A 21,901-nucleotide genomic window follows, 5' to 3' on the forward strand; every position below is an offset into this window, starting at 1 on the left:
AGGACACTAAAAATATCCCAACACTGGACAAACAGGGGGCATGGGGGGGGGGGGGGGTGAGGAGCTAAACACAATTAAAATCACTAAGGAGATGGTACTCAGTAAAATAATGGGACTTAAGGCGGATAAATCCCCCGGACCTGATGGCCTACATCCTAGGGTCTTGAGAGAAGTGGCGGTAGGGATTGTGGGTGCATTGGTGATCATTTTCCAGAACTCCCTGGACTCAGGAAAGGTCCCGGCAGATTGGAAAACTGCTAATGTAACACCCTTATTTAAGAAGGGAAGTAGACAAAAAGCTGGAAACTATAGACCAGTTAGCCTAACATCTGTGGTTGGCAAAATGTTGGAGTCCATTATTAAGGAAACAGTAACAGAGCATTTGGATAAATATAATTTAATAGGACAGAGTCAGCATGGTTTTACGAAGGGGAAGTCATGTTTGACAAATTTGCTCGAATTCTTTGAGGATGTAACATATAGGGTGGATAAAGGGGAACCAGTGGATGTAGTGTATTTGGACTTCCAAAAGGCATTTGACAAGGTTCCACATAAAAGATTACTGATCAAGATAAAAAATCATGGGATTGGGTGTAATATACTGGCATGGGTGGAAGATTGGCTATCTAACAGAAAACAAAGAGTTGGGATAAATGGTTCGTTCTCGGGCTGATAATCAGTAACTAGTGGTGTTCCACAGGGGTCAGTGCTGGGACCCCAACTCTTTACAATCTATATTAATAATTTGGAGGAAGGGACTGAGTGCAACATATCCAAGTTTGCCGACGATACAAAGATGGGAGGGAAAGCAGTGAGTAAGGAGGACATAAAAAACCTGCAAAAGGACATAGACAGGCTAAGTGAGTGGGCAGAGATTTGGCAGATGCAATATAATGTTGGAAAGTGTGAGGTTATGCACTTTGGCAGAAAAAATCAAAGAGCAATTTATTATCTAAATGGAGAGAAACTGCAAAGTGCTACAGTACAAAGGGATCTGGGGGTCCTGGTGCATGAAACACAAAAAGTTAGTATGCAGGTGCAGCAGGTGATCAGGAAGGCCAATGGAATCTTGGCTTTTATTGCAAGGGGGATGGAGTATAAAAACAGGGAAGTCTTGCTGCAGTTATACAGGGTATTGGTGAGGCCACACCTGGAATACTGCGTGCAGTTTTGGTTTCCATATTTAAGAAAAGATATACTTGCTCTCGAGGCGGTTCAGAGAAGGTTCACTCGGTTGATTCCAGAGATGAGGGGGTTGACGTATGAGGAAAGGTTGAGTAGGTTGGGACTCTACTCATTGGAGTTCAGAAGAATGAGAGGCGATCTTATCGAAACATATAAGATTGTGAGGGGGCTTGATCGGGTGGATGCGGTGAGGATGTTTCCACTGATGGGTGAGACTAGAACTAGGGGGCATAATCTTAGAATAAGGGGCTGCCCTTTCAAAACTGAGATGAGGAGAAACTTCTTTACTCAGAGGGTAGTAAATCTATGGAATTTGCTACCCCAGAGAGCTGTGGAAGCTGCAACATTAAATAAATTTAAAATGGAGATAGACATTTTCCTAGCAGATAAAGGAATTAGGGGTTACGGGGAGAGGGCAGGGAAGTGGACGTGAGTCTAGATTCAGATCAGCCATGATCCTATTGAATGGCGGAGCAGGCCCGAGGGGCCGTATGGCCTAATCCTGCTCCTATTTCTTATGTTCTTATGTTCTTAATAGCATGCACTGTCTTTTTACCTTCAGTTTTCTCTTTCCAAAAGCACATTTTAGCAAAGTGATTCCTGCCTTTACATTTTGCGCAGTTCTTCCCATAAGCCGGACATTGTCTTGCCACGTGACTATTGTCGCACCGTCTGCAATCGTATAGCGTCATAGTCCTGAACTCTGTGCGCCCTCTTGTGTCCCTTCTGTGTACTACATCCACTGGTAGGTTGTCCAGTCCCAGCGCTCTCACGCCCGTTGCTGTCGTTCTCCCATCGAATGTTTGCATGTGCATGGCTGAGAGTTCACTCGCATGACATATTTTTACTGCAGCATCCAAAGTTAAGTCATTGTCCCTAAGCATTCTCTCCCTCACCTTCTTGTCAAGTATTCCGAAAACGACCTGATCGCGTATCATCGATTCCTTCAAGTCTCCAAAGTTACATGTTTGTGCTTTTGTTTTCAAGTCCGTCAGAAAAACATCAAAGGATTCTCCTTGCTTTTGCACGCGGGAGCGAAAAACAAATCTCTCGAACGTTTCATTCTTTTTAGGTGAGCAGTATTTATCGAACAAATCTATCACCTTATCCAGATCATTTTTGTCACCTTCAGCTGCAAATGTAAATGTATTATACAGCTCGATTGCCTGCGAGCCAGCCACTGTTAGCAACAAAGCTACCTTATGTGTTCCAGAGCTAGTCGTGGCGTCGATCGCTGTGAGGTAGAGAAGAAAGCGTTGTTTGTATTCCAGATTTCCTTCAAGTTGCAGGCTAGTCGGTGGTTTTATCCCTTCCATTGTTGTGGTATGCCCGTATCGTGCATTCTATAAATCCCGGTACCATGTAATGCTATCTTATATCTTAGTATTAAGAGGCTTACGAGTAGATATCGTTGAGTACTCTTTATTAGGTCTTGAGTCAGTGCCAGCTCGTGCATTACTGCCGCATGGCCAAGATGGCTTCCTATTTATACGACTGCCATCAAGCAGCTGTCTTTACTACAGCTACCGTAAAGCAGCTGTCTTTACTACAGCTACAATTATCTGTACAGTCACCTCCTCAAAAAATTCAATGAGGTTTGTCAGGCATGACCTACCTTTTACAAATCCATGCTCTCTCTGACCAACTGAAAATTTTCGAGGTGTTATCCTCAATTATAGACTCTATTAATTTCCTGACAACAGATAGTCGTGAAAGGCACTATATAAATGCAAGTTCTTTCTTTTTTAATATTCTGCTGAAAATTATGTTGCACACATTCAGATTTTCTGGATTAATTATAAGATAATTCTGTTTATATTATCTTTACTGTAGGTGTACACAGAATGCGACATCATAAATTGTGAAAACATATTATTGTGTTGCAAAAATGGCATGATGTCACTAATGTTTAATGATGAAATCATGATACAAATAGTTACTTTTGTTCTTGGCTCCTTTCCATCCCATGCTTCAATCCATCAACAAAGAATGTGCATGTTGCTGCTATGTTCTGTGCTTTCTTTCAATATTGGCCTTGAAATTACACCATGTGAAAATTAGCATTCTTGTACTAATCTTCACACCGTGTAATTTCAAGTCCACTATTATTCATTGGGAATAGAAAGGCATTGATAAGTGGATGGTAATATAGATCGTTTTTTGGTAGATGCAGCTAGTAAGGTACCAAGCTTTAAAGTCTGACAATTCACCTCATTGATAACTTGCTGAAATGCCTGGAACATAACGTCTGTAGAAATCATGTCGTTAATGTTCAAAACAATAGACAATCTTCCTCCTGTAAACAAAAATAACAATGATGAACCTGGATTGAATTCTGAAGGAATTTACATTAGTTTCCACTTTATCATGCAGAAATTTCCACAAGATTTCCCAGAGTTGTCAATTCATGATTAAAGACACAATGGTAGGAATGATTGCATGAGCTCATGTCATCTGATTTCTAAGTACCAGGTAATGTCTTGACCATATACAATTTAATTCACATCTGGAACAAAGGCCTCGTGTCCTGACTAATTTAACCTGGCCTGGTCCCACTGTCAATTTGTTTCTAGGTCTTCATGTTGAAATGGGCAAGGGAAGACATTTTTCATTTTAACTGCAGCTATTTCAAATCTGTATAAAATAAAATACAGGAATCTCCCTATCTTTCGCAATCTGGATTTCACTTGCTTTAAGAATCTAAAATGGTTGAATCACAGCAACCTATCCTCTTAAGTTTCATTTGATCTATGTGTTTATTAGATGGTGTACTTTTAATCATTGTGAACTTAAATAAAGGAAACTACGATGGTATGAGGCGTGTTCTGCCTTATAATTGCAGGAGTTTCGTTTTGTTGCCGCCAGTAGGTGGCAGTAAATGGAAATGGCCAGTAGGGTCACTCAACAGGAAGTAGTATAGTGATAGCAAACAAAGAGGTCACATCAGCATGGAGCATGCTGCAAGTTAATCCGCTGTAATCTTACATTGTTACGCCTTCGAAAGCATTGCCTGTGAGTTGAATGGTTTCATTACATATTCATGTTTAGATGTTAGTTATATCTCATGTATGTAACAAGGTGCATTTCTTTCTTTTTTCTTTCTCAGTTTTACTCCAACCCAATGCAACTGATTTGTATTGTTTCATTGACCTCATGCAAGTGTGGCATTATTAAACACCGGAGCTTGGACGCTACATCCTGACTCCCATGTCGTTATTGAAAGGAGTTTGGCTGGCTGTCTAACTGCATACAGACACATACACATAGGGAGGACAGCACAGTAAAAAGGCAAGCCATCAGCTGGCACAACAAGCAACATTCGCAGTGCAGCACGGTGCAATCATGGACGGCAAGAGCTTCCAAGACGAGCAGAGATCTGTGACCAGCTCAAGAAGTACACGCTCATCTAGATCAGCAACAGCCAGTGTAGCAGCAGCTAGAGCCTGGGCTAAAGCTAAAGCGGCACAGGCTCGCGTGACCTTTGCCAAACAGGAACTGGCTGTGAAGAAAGAGAAGGCCCGACTACAAGCAGAGGCTGCTACATTGGAGAAAGAGAATGTCCGACTACAAGCAGAGGCTGCTACATTGGGCGCCATGCTGGAGGCACTACACACTGAGAAAGAAGCAGCTGCCGCTACTGCTGAGGCGGAGATATGGGAAGCGGCACTAGAAGCAGAGGTGGGAGAGCACCGCAGCATTGCTCGTCCTGCATCACCTCAAAGCACTGAGAGGCGGACAAGTGACTATGTCCAGGAGCAGGCTAGGATACGCACAGACATCTCCTCCTTCCCAAACTTTGAACCATTGCACGAGAACACGGAACCGCCATCACCAGCCCAACATGAGGTCACTCAGGTGGATCATTCACGCTACACTGATGACGACCCCTTCCTCGTTATTGACGACTGGTCACACAAAGGAGAGATTGCAGTGCTCCCGAAGAAACCTGCGCCTCAATCCGCCGCTCCCAACCACTTGGAAGGTACTCATACCAAAATTCCACACATCATAAAAGAACCCTTTTTAAAGGCTAGAACAGGTCATCCGGCATGGCAGTCTCCCATCCAATCGCAGCCCTTCCAATGCGATCATACTCTGGCAACCCATGCACAGACTCCTAATATGACAGGCATTGCCCAATATTTGGCACGTAGAGAACTTGTAAGGACAGGTCTCACAAAATTTGACGACAAGCCAGAGAGTTTTAGAGCATGGCAGTCATCCTTCCTTAATGCCACTGGTGGCTTGTGCCTGAGTGCTAGTGAGGAGTTGGATTTATTGTCATCATGGCTGGGCAAAGAATCGTCAGAACATGCCCGTAGTGTAGTGTATGTGCCTTTAAGTCAGAACTACTTTTACAGCTCCTGTATACTGTAGTACCGGCAGTGACCACACCTGTATATAAGCTTTGTGCATGCCTCTGTACCCCCAGCCTTGAGACTACCCTCCTCCTGTAAAGACCTGTTTATTGTTAATTTACAGCATCCGTGTGATTATTGAATAACAGCATATCCTCAGAATCACAGATCTAACAGTGGCGACGAGTGTCGATTCGAATCTACCTGCAACATAAAAAAAAAAGTCGAGGCCAGGAACACGGGCGTCGACCACGAGCAACCGCCCAGCCGTCAGGCAGAGAGTGAACATCGCAGGGGAGGCTGTGGAGAGCCGGGCTTGGTTCCCCAGCCACAATGATCAGCAAGAGACCGACGACAGGTCCAGCGCAGACCCTTCCCGAGCAGCGGCGGCTGGAGCCGACCGACGGCGGAGAGAAAGCCGAGCAGCGTCGATGGGGTAAGACAGAGGGTGAAGCGTGCAGGGCGCAGCCGGGGGTTGGACACCGAGCGGCGTCGAGAAAAAGAAAACAAACCGGAGAGAGGGTAAAGAAACAGCCGGGTTCAAGACTGAGCGTTCGACAATGAAGTCGAAGATTGGGCGACATATGTGGAACGTATTGAGGTGTACTGCAGGGCGAATGAAGTGCCAGATGCTAATAAAGCACTGGTTTTGTTAAATTCCATGGGTTCAAAAACTTATGGGTTACTGCGAAATCTAATAACCCCAGAGAAGCCGGTGAACAAGAATTTCAAAAACATAGTAGAAATCCTACAGGACCACTTAAACCCCACACCGCTGCTGATAGCAGAACGATTTAAGTTCCATAAAAGGAACCAACACAAAGACGAAAGCAATGCTGAGTACCTAACGGAACTGCGCAAGCTATCGAAACACTGCCAGTTTGGAGCGGGACTAGCAGATATGTTAAGGGACAAGTTTGTGTGTGGGCTACAAAGTGAAGGAACCCAGAAACGGCTCCTATCAGAAAAGGATCTTACGCTGGACAAAGCTTTCAGTATGGCAGTATCACATGAAGCAGCCGCAAGGGGCGCTGCAGAGATACAACAGAGTCCGCAAGAATATGGCACCAATGAAATGTCCTATGGAACAGGGAAGTGCTATCGCTGCGGCAGAACAGCACATGACCAGAAAGATTGTTGGTTCAAGAACCAAGTGTGCAGACAGTGTGGGAAAGCAGGACACATAGCAAGAGTCTGCAGGTCTGGGAAGAAAACCAACAGTAAGAAATCTCCACAGGAGAAGTACAAAAAGGTACACCAGGTGATGGACAGTGGTTCAGACGAACAGAAAAGTGACACAGACTCCGGAAGCAAGGAGTTGGGTTGTCTGAAACTACATAAGGTAACCGAAATGGAAGATCACCAGACTATCTGGGTTACACTCAAGATAGACGGAGTCCAAGTGAAAATGGAATTGGACACAGGATCAGCTCTAACAGTCATAAATCAAAGAGACTACAAGCGGCTATTTTCACACATACCCTTGAAAGCTACAGAGATTGGCTTGAAGATGTATACGGGGCAAAAAGTCTACCCCAAAGGGAAAATAAGGGTGAAAGTGATATATAAAGGCCAGGAAATACCTAAAATGGATATATATGTATTGCCAGATGGAGGACCACCACTGCTAGAACGTGAATGGATCCGGAAGATACAATTAGATTGGCATTCCATACAGGCACTGAAGGTTGAGGCCAAAAAGGATGACGATGTCACACCTGGACGACTGTCAAAAATGAAGTGTTCCAGGAGGGACTAGGAAAACTAAAAGGCATAACAGCAACGATTAAAATAGAGGAAAATGCAAGCCCAAAGTTTCTGACGGCCAGACCAGTGCCTTATGCGATCAGACCAGCTGTTGAAGCAGAGCTGGAAGGGTTGGAGCGTTCAGGAGTACTGTCCAAAGTGGACTGGAGCGAGTGGGCTACACCCATCGTTCCTGTAATGAAGAGGTCGTTGAGTAATATGCCTGGGGAACCAAAGAAGGTCCACATCTGTGGGGATTTTAAGGTGACAGTGAACCCAGTCCTTCACATGGTACAATATCCGCTTCCACGAATTGAGGATATTTTCGCCTCGCTATCTGGAGGTAAACGCTTCACCAAAATTGATCTAGCCCAGGCGTACTTGCAAATGGAGGTAGAAGAAGCTTCGAAACAATACCTTACGATTAACACTCATAAAGGTCTCTATCAATACAACCGGCTGGTGTTTGGAGTAGCCTCGGCTCCGGCTATCTGGCAAAGGGCGATGGATCAGGTCCTGCAAGGGATTCCAGGGACCCAGTGTTATTTGGACGACATCTTGGTCATGGGCGAAAATGACAGTGATCACCTCACCAACTTGGAGAAGGTGCTCACCAGATTAAAGGAGTATGGGCTACGAGCTAATCGCCACAAGTGCGAGTTTTTCCAGAAACAGATCTCGTATTGTGGCCACGTCATCGATGAAGAGCGGTTACATAAGTCCCCTGACAAGATTGAGGCAGTAGTCAAGGCTCCAGCACCGGAAAATGTGTCACAACTGAGGTCGTTCCTCGGGCTGGTAAACTACTACCACAAGTTCTTACCAAATTTGTCCACGGTATTACACCCACTGAACACCCTACTGCAAACAGGGGTACCATGGAAGTGGGATGACGAACGTAGATGAGCTTTCCTGAAGTGTAAAGAATTGATCACATCAAAAGAGGTGTTGGCCCATTTCAACCCAGCACTACCAATTCGTTTGGCATGTGATGCATCACTCTATGGTATTGGAGCAGTGCTGTCGCACAAATTCCCAGACGGGTTGGAGAGGCCAGTAGCCTTTGCGTCTCGGTCACTAACTTCAGCCGAGCGCAACTATGCCCAGATTGACAGGGAGGCCCTCAGCCTAGTATGGGGAGTAAAAAAATTCAACCACTATCTGCATGGGCAGAAGTTCACCTTGCTGACTGACCACCAACCACTTGCCTCCATCTTTAATCCTAAGAAGGGCGTTCCAGTGATGACTGCACAGCGGTTACAAAGATGGTCCCTGTTTCTAGGGGCGAATCAATATGAGATAGAATATAAAGGCATGAAACAGCATGGGAACGCTGATGGGCTATCGCGCCTGCCACTGCCTACAGTGGAGGAAGCACCAGCAGTGGACCCTATCGAGATATTTTATTCGTCAATAAATGAACGATTGCCAGTAACGAACGCGGATATAGAGAAGGAGACCCGCAATGATCCGATGCTGTCTCGGGTATATGATTTGACGGTGAGGGGATGGCCAACACTGTTGCCAGCATTCTCATCCAGAAGAGAACAGCTGTCAGTATGCCAGGGGACAGTGATGTGTGGATCCAGAGTGGTGATTCCACCCAAGTTAAGGGAGAGAGTGCTAAATGAGGTACATGAAGGTCATCTGGGGGGAGTGAAAATGAAAAGCCTTGCTAGGGCTTATGTGTGGTGGCCGGGGATCGATCAACAAATCGAAGACCTAACTAGGAGCTGCAAGGATGCCAGAAGGTCCAAAATGCACCACCACATGCTCCTCTACACCCGTGGGAGTGGCCCTCCTCTCCATGGCAATGGATGCATATTGATTTCGCTGGTCCATTCATGGACTCAATGTTCTTAATAGCTGTGATGAAATATGTCATTCATCAGACTCTGTATTTAACTACATATATTGAATTGCCTGCTCCTGTGTTTGTATTGCCTGCTCCTGTGTTTTTACCTTGTATTGTATATAGTGCACCGCCCCCTTTCTCCCCATTGGGTGTGTCGGCTCCGCCCATACCTGGCCCTACTTAAGACAAGCCCAGGCTTGTCTTGCAGCAGAACAGCAGAATGCTAGGTGAAGACACAGTCATCTTTCTTTGCTAATAAAAGCCTTGTTTTATCCAGTTAACTTTGAGCCTTGAAGTTATTGAGGCGCATCAATTTTATTAGCAAACTTTCAACGATGGATCAACTTTTGAAACCGGAACGCTTGGATTTGGACCCGCATGCTTCGGATGCATCGGCACGGTTTGGACACTGGTTCCAGTGCTTGGAATTTTTTATGGCCAACTCCGAAGCCGTCACAGCCTCTAGAGCCACCGGAGATGTGAAACTCGGGATCCTGCAGAATCGGGTAAGCCACCGGGTTTTTCCACTCATCCAAGACGTCGCCACCTACCTGGATGCCTGCAACATTCTAAAGGCCCACTATCAGCGGCCTACCAACGAGGTGTACGGCAGGCATCTGCTTGCTACCTGCACACAGCGACCCGGAGAGTCGCTAGAGGACTTTCTAGTCACCCTAAAAGTGCTTGGCAAAGACTGCAAATGCAAAGACGTGAAAGCCACGGTATACACAGACGAGCTTATTCGGGGTGCCTTTATCGCAGGCCTTAGCTCTAATTACATCCGGCAGAGACTGCTAGAGAAAACGGGCCTAGATCTGACACAGACTGTGGACACAGCGCGATCGCTGGATGTGGCTCAGAAGAACTCTGACTCCTACTCTTCAGGCCGCGCGGCCCACGCCGCCTCGTACGCACCAAGGGCGCCGCCATGTTGGAAGACATCTTCCCCGCCCGGTAGCCCAACACCGTCGGGGCCCTGCTCTCCCCCCAGAAGCCCTACGACCGCCGCGACGCATCGGGGCCCCAAATGCTACTTCTGCGGGCAGCCGAAGCACACCAGGAACCTGTGCCCGGCGAAAGGCACCACCTGCTGTAAGTGCAGTAAGAAGGGGCACTTTGGGAAGGTGTGCAGAGGGAACCCCGCAGGCAAACCCGCCACCGCCGCGTGCGCGCCGTGGGAGCGGCCATCTTGGACGCCAACTTGTCCGACCTCGTGGGGTCCGCCATCTCGCGAGCCGACATCGTGGACGCCATCTTACCCAGCCTCGTGTGGCCCACCATCTTGTCCCGATCAGGGCCCTACAGTGGCGTCGATCACAGTGGACCAGTCCAGACCGCACCCACTGTCCAAATCGATGGTGGACATCAAGGTAAACGGGTGCAAGGTTAAATGTTTAATTGACAGCGGGAGCACGGAGAGCTTCATTCACCCTGGTCTGGTACAACGACTCTCTCTAACTATAGTCCCTACTCAGGGCACGATCTCTATGGCCGACAAAACCCAGATATCGACTATTGCGGGTTACTGCGCGGTACGATTGTCCGTTAAAGGCACTGTATATAATAATTTTAAACTGTTAATTATGAAGGATTTATGTGTGAGCGTGATCTTGGACCTGGGTTTTCAGTGCCACCACCAAAGCATCACGCTCAATTTCGGTGGGTCCCAGCCGCCCCTCACAGTGTGCGGTCTGGCTACCCTGAAGGTAAAGCCGCCTTCGCTATTCGCGAACCTTACCCCTAACTGCCGGCCAATAGTGACCAAAAGCAGGAGGTACAGCTGGGAGGACAGGCGGTTTATCGCGACTGAGGTAGACAGGCTCCTGAGGGAGCGCATTATTGAACGCAGCAACAGCCCGTGGTGCGCCCAAGTGGTGGTGGTGAGGGGTAGCGAGAAGAAGCGGATGGTGATTGACTATAGTCAAACAGTCAACATCTATACCCAACTAGACGCCTACCCGCTACCCCGCATATCCGAGATGGTGAACCAAATTGCCCAATACCGGGTGTTCTCCACTATCGACCTCAAGTCAGCATACCACCAGCTCCCTATCAGACCAGAGGACCGTTCGTACACCGCCTTCGAGGCAAACGGATGCCTCTACCAGTTCCTCAGAGTCCCCTTTGGGGTGACGAATGGGGTCTCGGTCTTTCAGAGGGAGATGGACCGCATGGTCGATGACCACCACTTGCAGGCAACCTTCCCCTATCTCGACAACGTCACCATCTGCGGCCACAACCAACAGGACCACGACTCAAACCTCGCAAGGTTTCTGAAAACCGCACAAAAACTCAACCTCGCTTACAACGAGGACAAATGCGTTTTCAACACCACGCGCCTCTGCATACTAGGCAGCGTGGTGGAGAATGGGGAAATCGGACCAGACCCCGACCGATTGCGCCCCCTACGGGAGCTGCCCCTGCCCAACACTCCCAAAGCCCTGAAAAGGTGCCTGGGGTTATTCTCGTATTATGCCCAATGGGTCCCTAACTACTCCGATAAAGCCCACCCCCTCTTGAAAGCATCCTATTTCCCGCTCTCTGCTGAGGCCCATGCTGCCTTCAAAAGCATTAAGCAGGATATTGAGCGGGCCACGCTACAGGCAGTGGACGAGAACACTCCCTTTCAAGTGGAAAGTGATGCGTCTGACTTTGCCTTGGCGGCCACCCTCAACCAGGCGGGGCGGCCCGTAGCTTTCTTCTCGAGGACCCTCCAGGGGCCCGAGATCAGACACTCCTCCGTGGAAAAGGAGGCCCAAGCCATCGTGGAGGCAGTGCGCCACTGGCGGCACTACCTAGCCGGCAAACGCTTCACCCTACTTACCGACCAGCAGTCGGTAGCGTTTATGTTCAATAATAAACAGAGGGGGAAGATTAAAAATGATAAGATTCTTAGGTGGCGGATCGAGCTCTCCACCTTCGAGTACGACATCATATACCGGCCGGGGGCCCTTAACGAACCCCCCGACGCCCTCTCACGAGGGATGTGTGCCAACGCCACCGGGGATCGGCTACAGACCCTCCACAACGACCTCTGCCACCCAGGGGTCACACGGCTGTTCCACTTCATAAAGTCCCGCAACTTACCCTACTCGATTGAGGAAGTTCGGTCTCTGACCCTGAACTGCTGCACATGCGCTGAGTGCAAGCCTCGGTTCTACCGCCCTGATAGAGCCCACCTAACCAAAGCTACACGGCCCTTTGAGCGGCTTAGCTTAGATTTCAAGGGCCCCCTCCCGTCCGTCGACCGCAATGTTTACTTCCTGAACATTGTGGACGAATACTCCCGTTTCCCATTCGCCTTCCCCTGCCCAGACATGACCAGCGCCACGGTCATTAAATGCCTCAACAGCCTGTTCTGCCTGTTCAGTATGCCAAGCTATATCCACACGGATAGGGGGGCGTCCTTCATGAGTGAAGAGCTACGCCAGTACATGCTGTCCAAGGGGATTGCCACGAGCCGTACCACCAGCTACAACCCCCGGGGTAACGGTCAGGTGGAGCGAGAGAACGGGACAGTATGGAGGGCAGTCACTCTAACTCTAAGGACCAAGGGCCTCCCTATCTCCCGCTGGCAGGAAGTCCTCCCAGATGTGCTCCACTCAATACGGTCACTATTGTGTACCGCCACTAATGCCACGCCTCATGAGCTAATGTTTGTGTTTCCCCGGAAATCCACCTCAGGCGTATCGATACTGTCATGGCTCTCCACCCCAGGTCCGGTACTTTTGCGGAAGCATGTGAGGGGCCACAAGATGGACCCTCTCGTGGAGCCAGTGCACCTGCTCCACGCCAACCCACAATATGCGTATGTCCGGCACGCCGACGGACGGGAGGACACTGTGTCGATAAAAGACCTCGCCCCAGCCGGTAACAACACCAACAACGACAACGACTACAACAACAACAGCAACAACCACAACAACCACAACAACTATTACCCACCCACTCCACCCACTATTCTTTCATCACCCACGGAAGAACACCAGCCAATGGTACCCCCACCACCTACTCCTTCAACAACCCCGGTGGCGCCCCCGGCAGAGACCCAGGAGGTCACCTGGGACACCCAGCCGGCACCCGCGGCACCGCAACCGCTACGTCGGTCACAGAGGACTATCACACCCCCGGACAGACTAAATCTGTAGAAGGGGTGAATGTGATGAAGTATGTCATTCATCAGACTCTGTATTTAACTACATATATTGTATTGCCTGCTCCTGTGTTTGTATTGCCTGCTCCTGTGTTTTTACCTTGTATTGTATATAGTGCACCGCCCCTTTCTCCCCATTGGGTGTGTCGGCTCCGCCCATACCTGACCCTACTTAAGACAAGCCCAGGCTTGTCTTGCAGCAGAACAGCAGAATGCTAGGTGAAGACACAGGCATCTTTCTTTGCTAATAAAAGCCTTGTTTTATCCAGTTAACTTTGAGCCTTGAAGTTATTGAGGCGCATCAATAGCAGTGGATGCTCATTCAAAGTGGCCTGAGGTGATAAAAATGTCTTCAACCACTACAGAGAAAACGATTGCAGTCCTACGGACCATATTTGCCAGAAACGGTTTGCCAGAGCAGATTTGCTCTGATAATGGACCACAGTTTGTGTCCGACGAGTTCCAAAAATTTATGAGAAGGAATGGGGTAAGGCATTACACATCCGCCCCGTATCATCCAGCAACAAATGGATTGGCTGAGAGGTTCGTACAAACCTTTAAGAAGGCGATAAAGGCCATGTGCGACGATGAAATTCCACTACAGCATAAGATGGACAATTTCTTATTAGCCTACCGAAACGCGACACATGCAGTTACCAACCAGACCCCGGCCATGATGTTCTTTAACCGAAGGTTGAGATCTAGTCTGGACTTGCTCAGACCAAATGTGCGAAGAAATGTTGAGGACAAACAATTCCAGCACATCAATGAGAAGCCGACAAGGAGCTTCAATGTAGGATAACCAGTCTTGGCCCGTGACTATTGAACAGAGAAATGGCAACCCGGAACGATATGTACAAGGCAGGGGCCATTAATGTACACAGTGGATGTCGGGGAGAACATTGTGAGACGCCACGTCGATCAGATCTTAGCGTCACAGGAACGCGTCAACCCCATGTCTCGAGTACCTGGGGATGAACCCGACATACCGGTAGCATCTGCCTCAGACCCAGTAGCAGTGGAACCCGATGAACTACCCGATGAAAAGGGGTCAGAATCGCCTCTGCACCAAGAACAAGAACCTCAGGAAAGGCGCTATCCTGAAAGGGTCAGGAAGCCGCCCCAAAGACTGGATCTATAAATGGACTTTTGTTGTTTAATGTACATGTTAAAATGTTAATTGTTATTTGAATATTAGGGGTACTACTAATCTAAAAGGGGAGGAATCGTAGTGTATGTGCCTTTAAGTCAGAACTACTTCTACAGCTCCTGTATACTGTAGTACCGGCAGTGACCACAGCTTTGCGCATGCCTCTGTACCCCCAGTCTTGAGACTACCCTCCTCCAGTAAAGACCTGTTTATTGTTAATTTACAGCATCCGTGTGATTATTGAATAACAGTATATCCTCAGAATCACGGATCTAACACATAGGATCCGGTTTGTGTACACAAATGACCCAAGCACAGCCCTTAGAATGGTCTGGGCAAGACTCAGGGAGTGTTATTGCGCTCCTGAGGTGATAGAGAAGGCCCTCTTCAGTAAGCTGGAAAACTTTCCTAAAATAGGTAACAGAGACTACCTTAAGCTTAGAGAACTCGGAGACCTTTTAATGGAGTTACTTGCAACCAAAACAGACGGATACTTACCTGGGCTCTCCTATTTAGATACTGCTCGCGGCATCAACCCAATAGTGGAGAAGTTGCCCCACCCTCTCCAAGAAAAATGGATCAACGTAGGCTCAAAATTCAAAGAAGACAACTGTAATGATCAATAACATGTCATTCTATAGTGGACACTAGGTGGAGCCGTAGAGCTGTGTATAGCTGTATATAGCTGTATGTATATAAGACTACACTACCCAGCTGTATAGATATTAAGACTACATTACCCATGAGGCACTAGGCTGCCCACAAGGCAACAGTCAAGATGGCAGCCTGCACACAGGAGCACACATGCTGCATCTCTACAGATACTGTACCTAGAGAACGTGTACTGAATAAATGACTAGCTAGAAGCTAGCTGTGTTCATAATAAGAATGTCTAGTTATTAATGAACATAAGATGGTACCAGGATGGTGAAGATCTGCTGAAAATTGTGAAAAGCGACATGGAGAATTTGAAGCCACCAGAGCGTTTGAAACTCACAGGAAACATCGACTACAATTGGCAGACTCTTAAACAACAATTCGAACTCTACATTGCAGCCATTGGATTCGGTACGAAGCCAGACGCAAGGAAGATAGCGTTGCTGCTTACGGTTGCAGGCCCACAGGCGATAGAGGTATTTAATACATTTGTATTAAATCCAGCGGAGAACAGAGACAAATTAGACGATGTGCTAAAGAAATTTGATGCACATTGTTCTCCCAAAAAGAATGAGACCTATGAAAGATACATGTTCTGTTCAAGGACACAGCAGCAAAATTAGACTTTTGATAGCTTTATAACTGATCTGAAACTGAAAGCACAGACATGTAATTTCTCTGAGCTCAAAGCATCCATGATTCATGACCAGATTGTGTTTGGTATTCATGATAAAAAAGTCAGGGAACGTCTGTTGAGAGAAACCGAACTAAATTTGGAAAATGCAGTGAAAATATGCCAAGCCAGCGAGCTAGCTCGAAAGCACGCGAAGACTTTCAGTGAAATCAATAATGATGCGATTGTAATGAGTGATAATGCTGCTGTCGGTGCTGTGTCCTACAAGGGGAAGAAACGTGGGCAGAACAGAAATGAAAAGCAATCGGAGGATGAAATTTTTAATTGTAAACGCTGTGGTTACAAACACCAGTTAAGACAATGCCCAGCGTTTGGAAAAACGTGCACAAAGTGTAATGGAAAGAATCACTTTGCCAAACAATGCTTTTCAAAAGTAAAAACTAAGAAAGGGCAACGAGTTAATGTAATTGAGGACACTGATTTAAGTGAGACATTTTTGTAGGAATGGTGTCATGTGACAATATCAAAAAGGATACAGAAAATGTGCAGCCCTCAGAAATGGACAATGCTGAACATAAAGTTAATGCAGTAAAAGAGGACAAATGGATGATCCCACTGCAGGTAAATGGAGCATTAGTTACCTTGAAACTAGACACTGGGGCAAAAGCAAACTTAATCAGTATGAGTGACATTAACAATATGAAAGAAAAGCCCAAAATACAGAAAAAGTCAGTACTACTGAAGGACTATAATGGACAAAAAATAGATAGCTTAGGTGTATGCAGACTTAAAGTGACAGTCAAAGACAAAGTGCATCATCTCATGTTTTCTGTTGTGGCTGAAAGACTTGATTCACTGCTGGGTGACAAAGCTCGTGAGGACTTAGAACTGGTCAAGAGAGTCTACCGGATAAACTGTGCCATAAGCAGACCAGATGACTCGGTGGATTCTGTAGTGAATAATTTCCAGGATGTGTTCAAAGGATTTGGAGTAATACCATTCACTTACAAGATCCAGCTAAAGGAGGATGCTCAGCCAGTGGTACATACTCCACAAAGAGTTCCAGCACCCCTGCGTGACCGGCTCAAGAATGAACTGGACAGAATGACCACACTAGGGGTCATCAGGAAAGTCGAAGAGCCAACAGACTGGGTTAACTCCATGGTATGTGTAAAGAAAAAGAACAATGATCTAAGAATATGCATGGATCCAAAGGATGTAAATGCAAACATAAAACGTGAACACTACCAGATTCCCAAGCGAGAAGAAATCACCAGTGAAATGTCAGGTGCCAGATACTTTACAAAGCTCGATGCCTCACAAGGATTTTGGCAACTAAAACTGGATGAAGAGAGCACCAAATACTGTACCTTCAACACACCATTTAGCAGGTATTGTTTCCTCAGAATGCCTTCCGGGATAATATCTGCATCTGAAATCTTTCATAGAGCGATGGAACACATAATTGAAGGTCTGGAAGGAGTTCGGGTCTATGTTGATGACATCATCATCTGGGGCTCCACACTGAAAGAACACAATGAGAGACTGACTAAAGTGCTACAGAGCATACGCCGGAATGGACTGAAGCTCAACAAAGCCAAGTGTCAGTTTGGCGTCCAGGAAGTCACTTTCCTAGGAGATAATCTATCTGGTAAAGGAATAGAGCCAGATATGGAAAAAGTAAACGCCATACTCAAAATGCCCCGACCCACTGACAAAAAAGGAGTGCTACGCATCATGGGGATGATAAACTTCATTGGAAAGTTCATTCCTAACTTGTCAGCCAAGACAGCCTGTCTGCGAGACCTGCTACATAAAACAAATGAGTTCGCATGGACAGAAAGACATGAACAAGAGTGGATAAACCTCAAAACAGTGCTGACAACCACACCTGTACTCACCTTCTTTGACCCAACAAAAAGAATCAAAGTGTCAACAGATGCATCAAAAGATGGCCTAGGTGCGGTCTTGCTACAAGCAGAGGGTGAAGATTTGAAGCCTGTTGCCTATGCCTCCAGGTCTATGACTGATACTGAGTGTCGATACGCCCAGATTGAAAAGGAATGTCTAGGCTTGGTAGTTGGACTAGAAAAGTTTCATGGCTACATATATGGACTTCCCACCTTCACAGTTGAGACAGACCACAACCGTCTGGTTGCCATCATAAAAAAGAACCTGAATGAGATGTCTCCAAGGATTCAACGACTCATGATGAAGCTGCAAAGATATGACTTTGAACTGATCTACACACCAGGCAAATACATAATGTTAGCAGATGCACTATCCTGAGCACCCACAATGAGTCATGTGAGCTCTACTGAAGAAGATGTGGATGTTCATGTGAGTATGGTCACTGCTGCGCTGCCCGTGTCAGACACAAAATCAAAGCAAATAGCAGAAGAAACAGTAAAAGATACAGTATTACAAACAGTAATAGAGAACATTCATCATGGTTGGCCAAAAGGTTCCTGTCCAAAATATTTTCACATAAGGTCAGAATTGAGTGTCGCAAGTGGACTATTACTAAAACAGAACAGAATAGTCATTCCACAAGCTCTATGTCAAGACATGCTCAAAAGGATTCATGAGGGACACCTCGGAATTGAAAAATGCAAAAGGAGGGCAAGAGACACTGGCCTAGAAATTGAGTGCCCTTAGCGCCGATTTTGCGGCGCTAGAGGGCCTAGCGCTGCATTTGGCGCCGGCGCCAAAATTGCCTGGGGCCCTTACGCTGCGGTAGACCGGTAGCGCTGCGCCGGCACCGATGACGTCATCGGTGTGCGCAGCGTCCCGGTTGCCATGCCGACGGGCCCCAGCGCCGAAATTCAGTTGCGGCCGCCTCGCCCGTGACAGCCGCAACTAAGACTCTGGCAACAGAGTCTTACGAGTCTTTGCGCCGGCGCATTAAAGGCCCCGCGGCGGCCGGCCGCTTTCCCGCCGGCCGCCTGGCCGCAGCTCCCTCCCCGGACTTCCCCCCCCCCCCCCGGAACAGAAGCAAGCCCGGCACTTGTCCGAGGTGCCGGGCTCATTTTTTAAAAGATTTTCGCGGGCCGCGATCGGGTGCAGGCAGCTCCTCCTTAAGGGAAGGAGGAGGCCTGCACTTCCCGAGCCTGCCGCACCGCATCGGGTGCCGCAGCGCCGGAATTGCGGCGCGAAACGGCAGTTAGCGCCGATTTACCGCCGCAAAGACCCTTCAGTAGCGCCGGCAGCCGTTTGGGCGCGGCCCTGCTGAATTTTTGGCGCGCGCAGGGGGACTTAGCGCCGGCACTAACTTCTGGCGCTAAAGCCCTGGCTAAGCCAAAACTCAATTTCTAGGCCACTGTTTATTGGCCTGGCATAAATAAGGACATTGAGAACATGATAGGCAAATGTGAGACATGTCAGAAACACCAAAACAAACAAGCAAAGGAACCAATGATAGTAGCTGACATACCAACAGCACCATGGCAAAAGGTTGGTATGGATCTTTTTCATTTAAATGATAAAGACTGGCCTAGAAATTGAGTTTTGGCTTAGCCAGGGCTTTAGCGCCGGAAGTTAGTGCCGGCGCTAAGTCCCCCTGCGCGCGCCAAAAATTCAGCAGGGCCGCGCCCAAACGGCTGCCGGCGCTACTGAAGGGTCTTTGCGGCGGTAAATCGGCGCTAACTGCCGTTTCGCGCCGCAATTCCGGCGCTGCGGCACCCGATGCGGTGCGGCAGGCTCGGGAAGTGCAGGCCTCCTCCTTCCCTTAAGGAGGAGCTGCCTGCACCCGATCGCGGCCCGCGAAAATCTTTTAAAAAATGAGCCCGGCACCTCGGACAAGTGCCGGGCTTGCTTCTGTTCCGGGGGGGGGGGGGGGAAGTCCGGGGAGGGAGCTGCGGCCAGGCGGCCGGCGGGAAAGCGGCCGGCCGCCGCGGGGCCTTTAATGCGCCGGCGCAAAGACTCGTAAGACTCTGTTGCCAGAGTCTTAGTTGCGGCTGTCACGGGCGAGGCAGCCGCAACTGAATTTCGGCGCTGGGGCCCGTCGGCATGGCAACCGGGACGCTGCGCACACCGATGACGTCATCGGTGCCGGCGCAGCGCTACCGGTCTACCGCGGCGTAAGGGCCCCAGGCAATTTCGGCGCCGGCGCCAAATGCAGCGCTAGGCCCTCTAGCGCCGCAAAATCGGCGCTAAGGGCACTCAATTTCTAGGCCACTATCTAATAGTGATTGACTACTATTCTAACTATCCTGAGATGGCGCTGCTCTCAAGCACTACAGCAAGCAGTGTCATAATGCATGTGAAATCCATCTTCGTCAGACATGGAATTCCCAGGATTGCCGTTAGCGACAATGGTCCGTGCTTCAACTGTAAGGAGTGGCAACAGTTTGCAGCACATTATGACTTGCAGCACATCACATCCAGTCCTTTGTATGCTCAGTCAAATGGTAAGGCAGAGAAAGGTGTTCAAGTTCTCAAGCAGCTACTGAAGAAAGCGACAGAAAGCAAGTCTGATCCTTATCTCGCCCTGCTGAGCTACCGAACCTCACCTTTAGACTGTGGTTCTTCACCTGCTGAACTACTAATGGGTCACAAGTTGCGCACCATGCTACTCTGCTATGCAAAAGAACAGCAAAGTGAGGAACTTAGACAGAGACTTCAACTGTTAAAGCTGAAACAGAAATCATACTATGACAAGTCATCCAAAACTCTAAAACCATTGACAAGGGATGATGTTGTCAGGATTGAGGATCCAGATACATGGAACAGGAAAGCTACAGTTCTTGAGGAAGTAGGACCAAGGTCATACACTGTTAGAACTGAGGAAGGACAGATTCTCAGGAGGAACCGCCGTTCCCTCCTAAAAACACAAGGGACTATTCAAGAGCAGATTGATGACAATGCCGCAACTGTATCTTGTCATTCACCGCCAGAACAATCTCATGAAGACATGTCAGACTTACCCGTGTTGAGAAGATCCACACGTGAAGTAAAAAAGCCTGATAGACTTAGGCCTAGAAATTAGGTTGGCCTCCGCCAGGGCTTTTGCGCCCGAAATTTTGCGCCCGCGATAATTGCCGCTGCGCCTGCCAAAAATTCAGCTGCCCCACGCCCAGACGGCTGCGGGCGCTAATGGAGGGTTTCAGCGCCTCACTATGGGCACTGAATGCAGGTTTGCGGCGCTAATCCCCCGCTGCGGCACCCGATGCGGTGCGGCAGGCTGGGGTACTGCAGGCCTCCTCCTTCTGTTAAGGAGGAGCTGCCTGCAGCCGACCGCTGACCGGTCGATTCGCCCGACAAATGAGCCCGGCACCTCGGAGAAGTGCCGGGCTCGCGGGCCACACACATCAGTGCCGCGGGGGGGTGGTGGAGGAGTCCGGGGAGGGAGGTGCGGGCAGGCGGCCGCCGGGAAAGCGGCCGGCCGCCGCTCCACCTTAATGCGCCGGCGCTACGTGCTGCAACATCCCGTTGAACAATCGTTGGTTGCGGCTGCCACGGGCGAGGCGGCCGCAACTGAATTTGGGCGTCCGGCCGCGTTACCACGGCAACCGGGACGCTGCGCACACCGATGACATCATCGGTTCCGGCGCAGCGCTACCGGCTAACGCCGATGGTAGGGCCCAACGCAATTTCGATCGCGGCTATAATTCCGGCGCAAGGCCCTCTAACGCCTCTAATTGGGCGCTAACCCCACCGAATTTCTAGGCCTTAATCTTTGAGTACAATGTAAAGCTTTGAAAATGTGTTGACCGTTTTGAAAATGTTTATGTTTATAGAGCACTGACAAAAGTGTTACTGACATTATCTTTATTGTTTTCTTGAAAGTTGATTGATATTGATTTTGTTAAACCTCAAAGAAAGGGGGATGTAATGATCAATAACATGTCATTCTATAGTGGACACTAGGTGCAGCCGTAGAGCTGTGTAGAGCTATATATAGCTGTATGTATATAAGACTTCACTACCCAGCTGTATAGATATTAAGACTACATTACCCATGAGGCACTAGGCTACCCACAAGGCAACAGTCAAGATGGCAGCCTGCACACAGGAGCACACATGCTGCATCTCTACAGGTACTGTACCTAGAGAACGTGTACTGAATAAATGACTAGCTAGAAGCTAGCTGTGTTCATAATAAGAATGTCTAGTTATTAATGTGGTTTCCCCCATTTTCCTTCTTTGTGAACTTTATCTGCAG

At 48.2% G+C, this 21,901-nt stretch overlaps 1 protein-coding gene across 1 annotated transcript in view; it reads right to left on the bottom strand.

Moving 5' to 3' along the window:
• The window catches only part of LOC147120541 (lactase/phlorizin hydrolase-like), a 164,240-nt gene that overhangs the window by 112,011 nt on the left and 30,328 nt on the right, over nucleotides 1-21,901 (bottom strand). The window contains exon 2 of the mRNA XM_085984232.1: nucleotides 3,396-3,481. Within this exon, the coding sequence (XP_085840358.1) occupies nucleotides 3,396-3,481 (86 nt within the window). The remainder of the gene's footprint in view (nucleotides 1-3,395; nucleotides 3,482-21,901) is intronic.

This window comes from Somniosus microcephalus, chromosome 4 (assembly GCF_052327205.1).
Source record: "Somniosus microcephalus isolate GS21.2 chromosome 4, FLI_Smic_1.0, whole genome shotgun sequence".
Classification (NCBI taxonomy): Eukaryota; Metazoa; Chordata; class Chondrichthyes; order Squaliformes; family Somniosidae; genus Somniosus; species Somniosus microcephalus.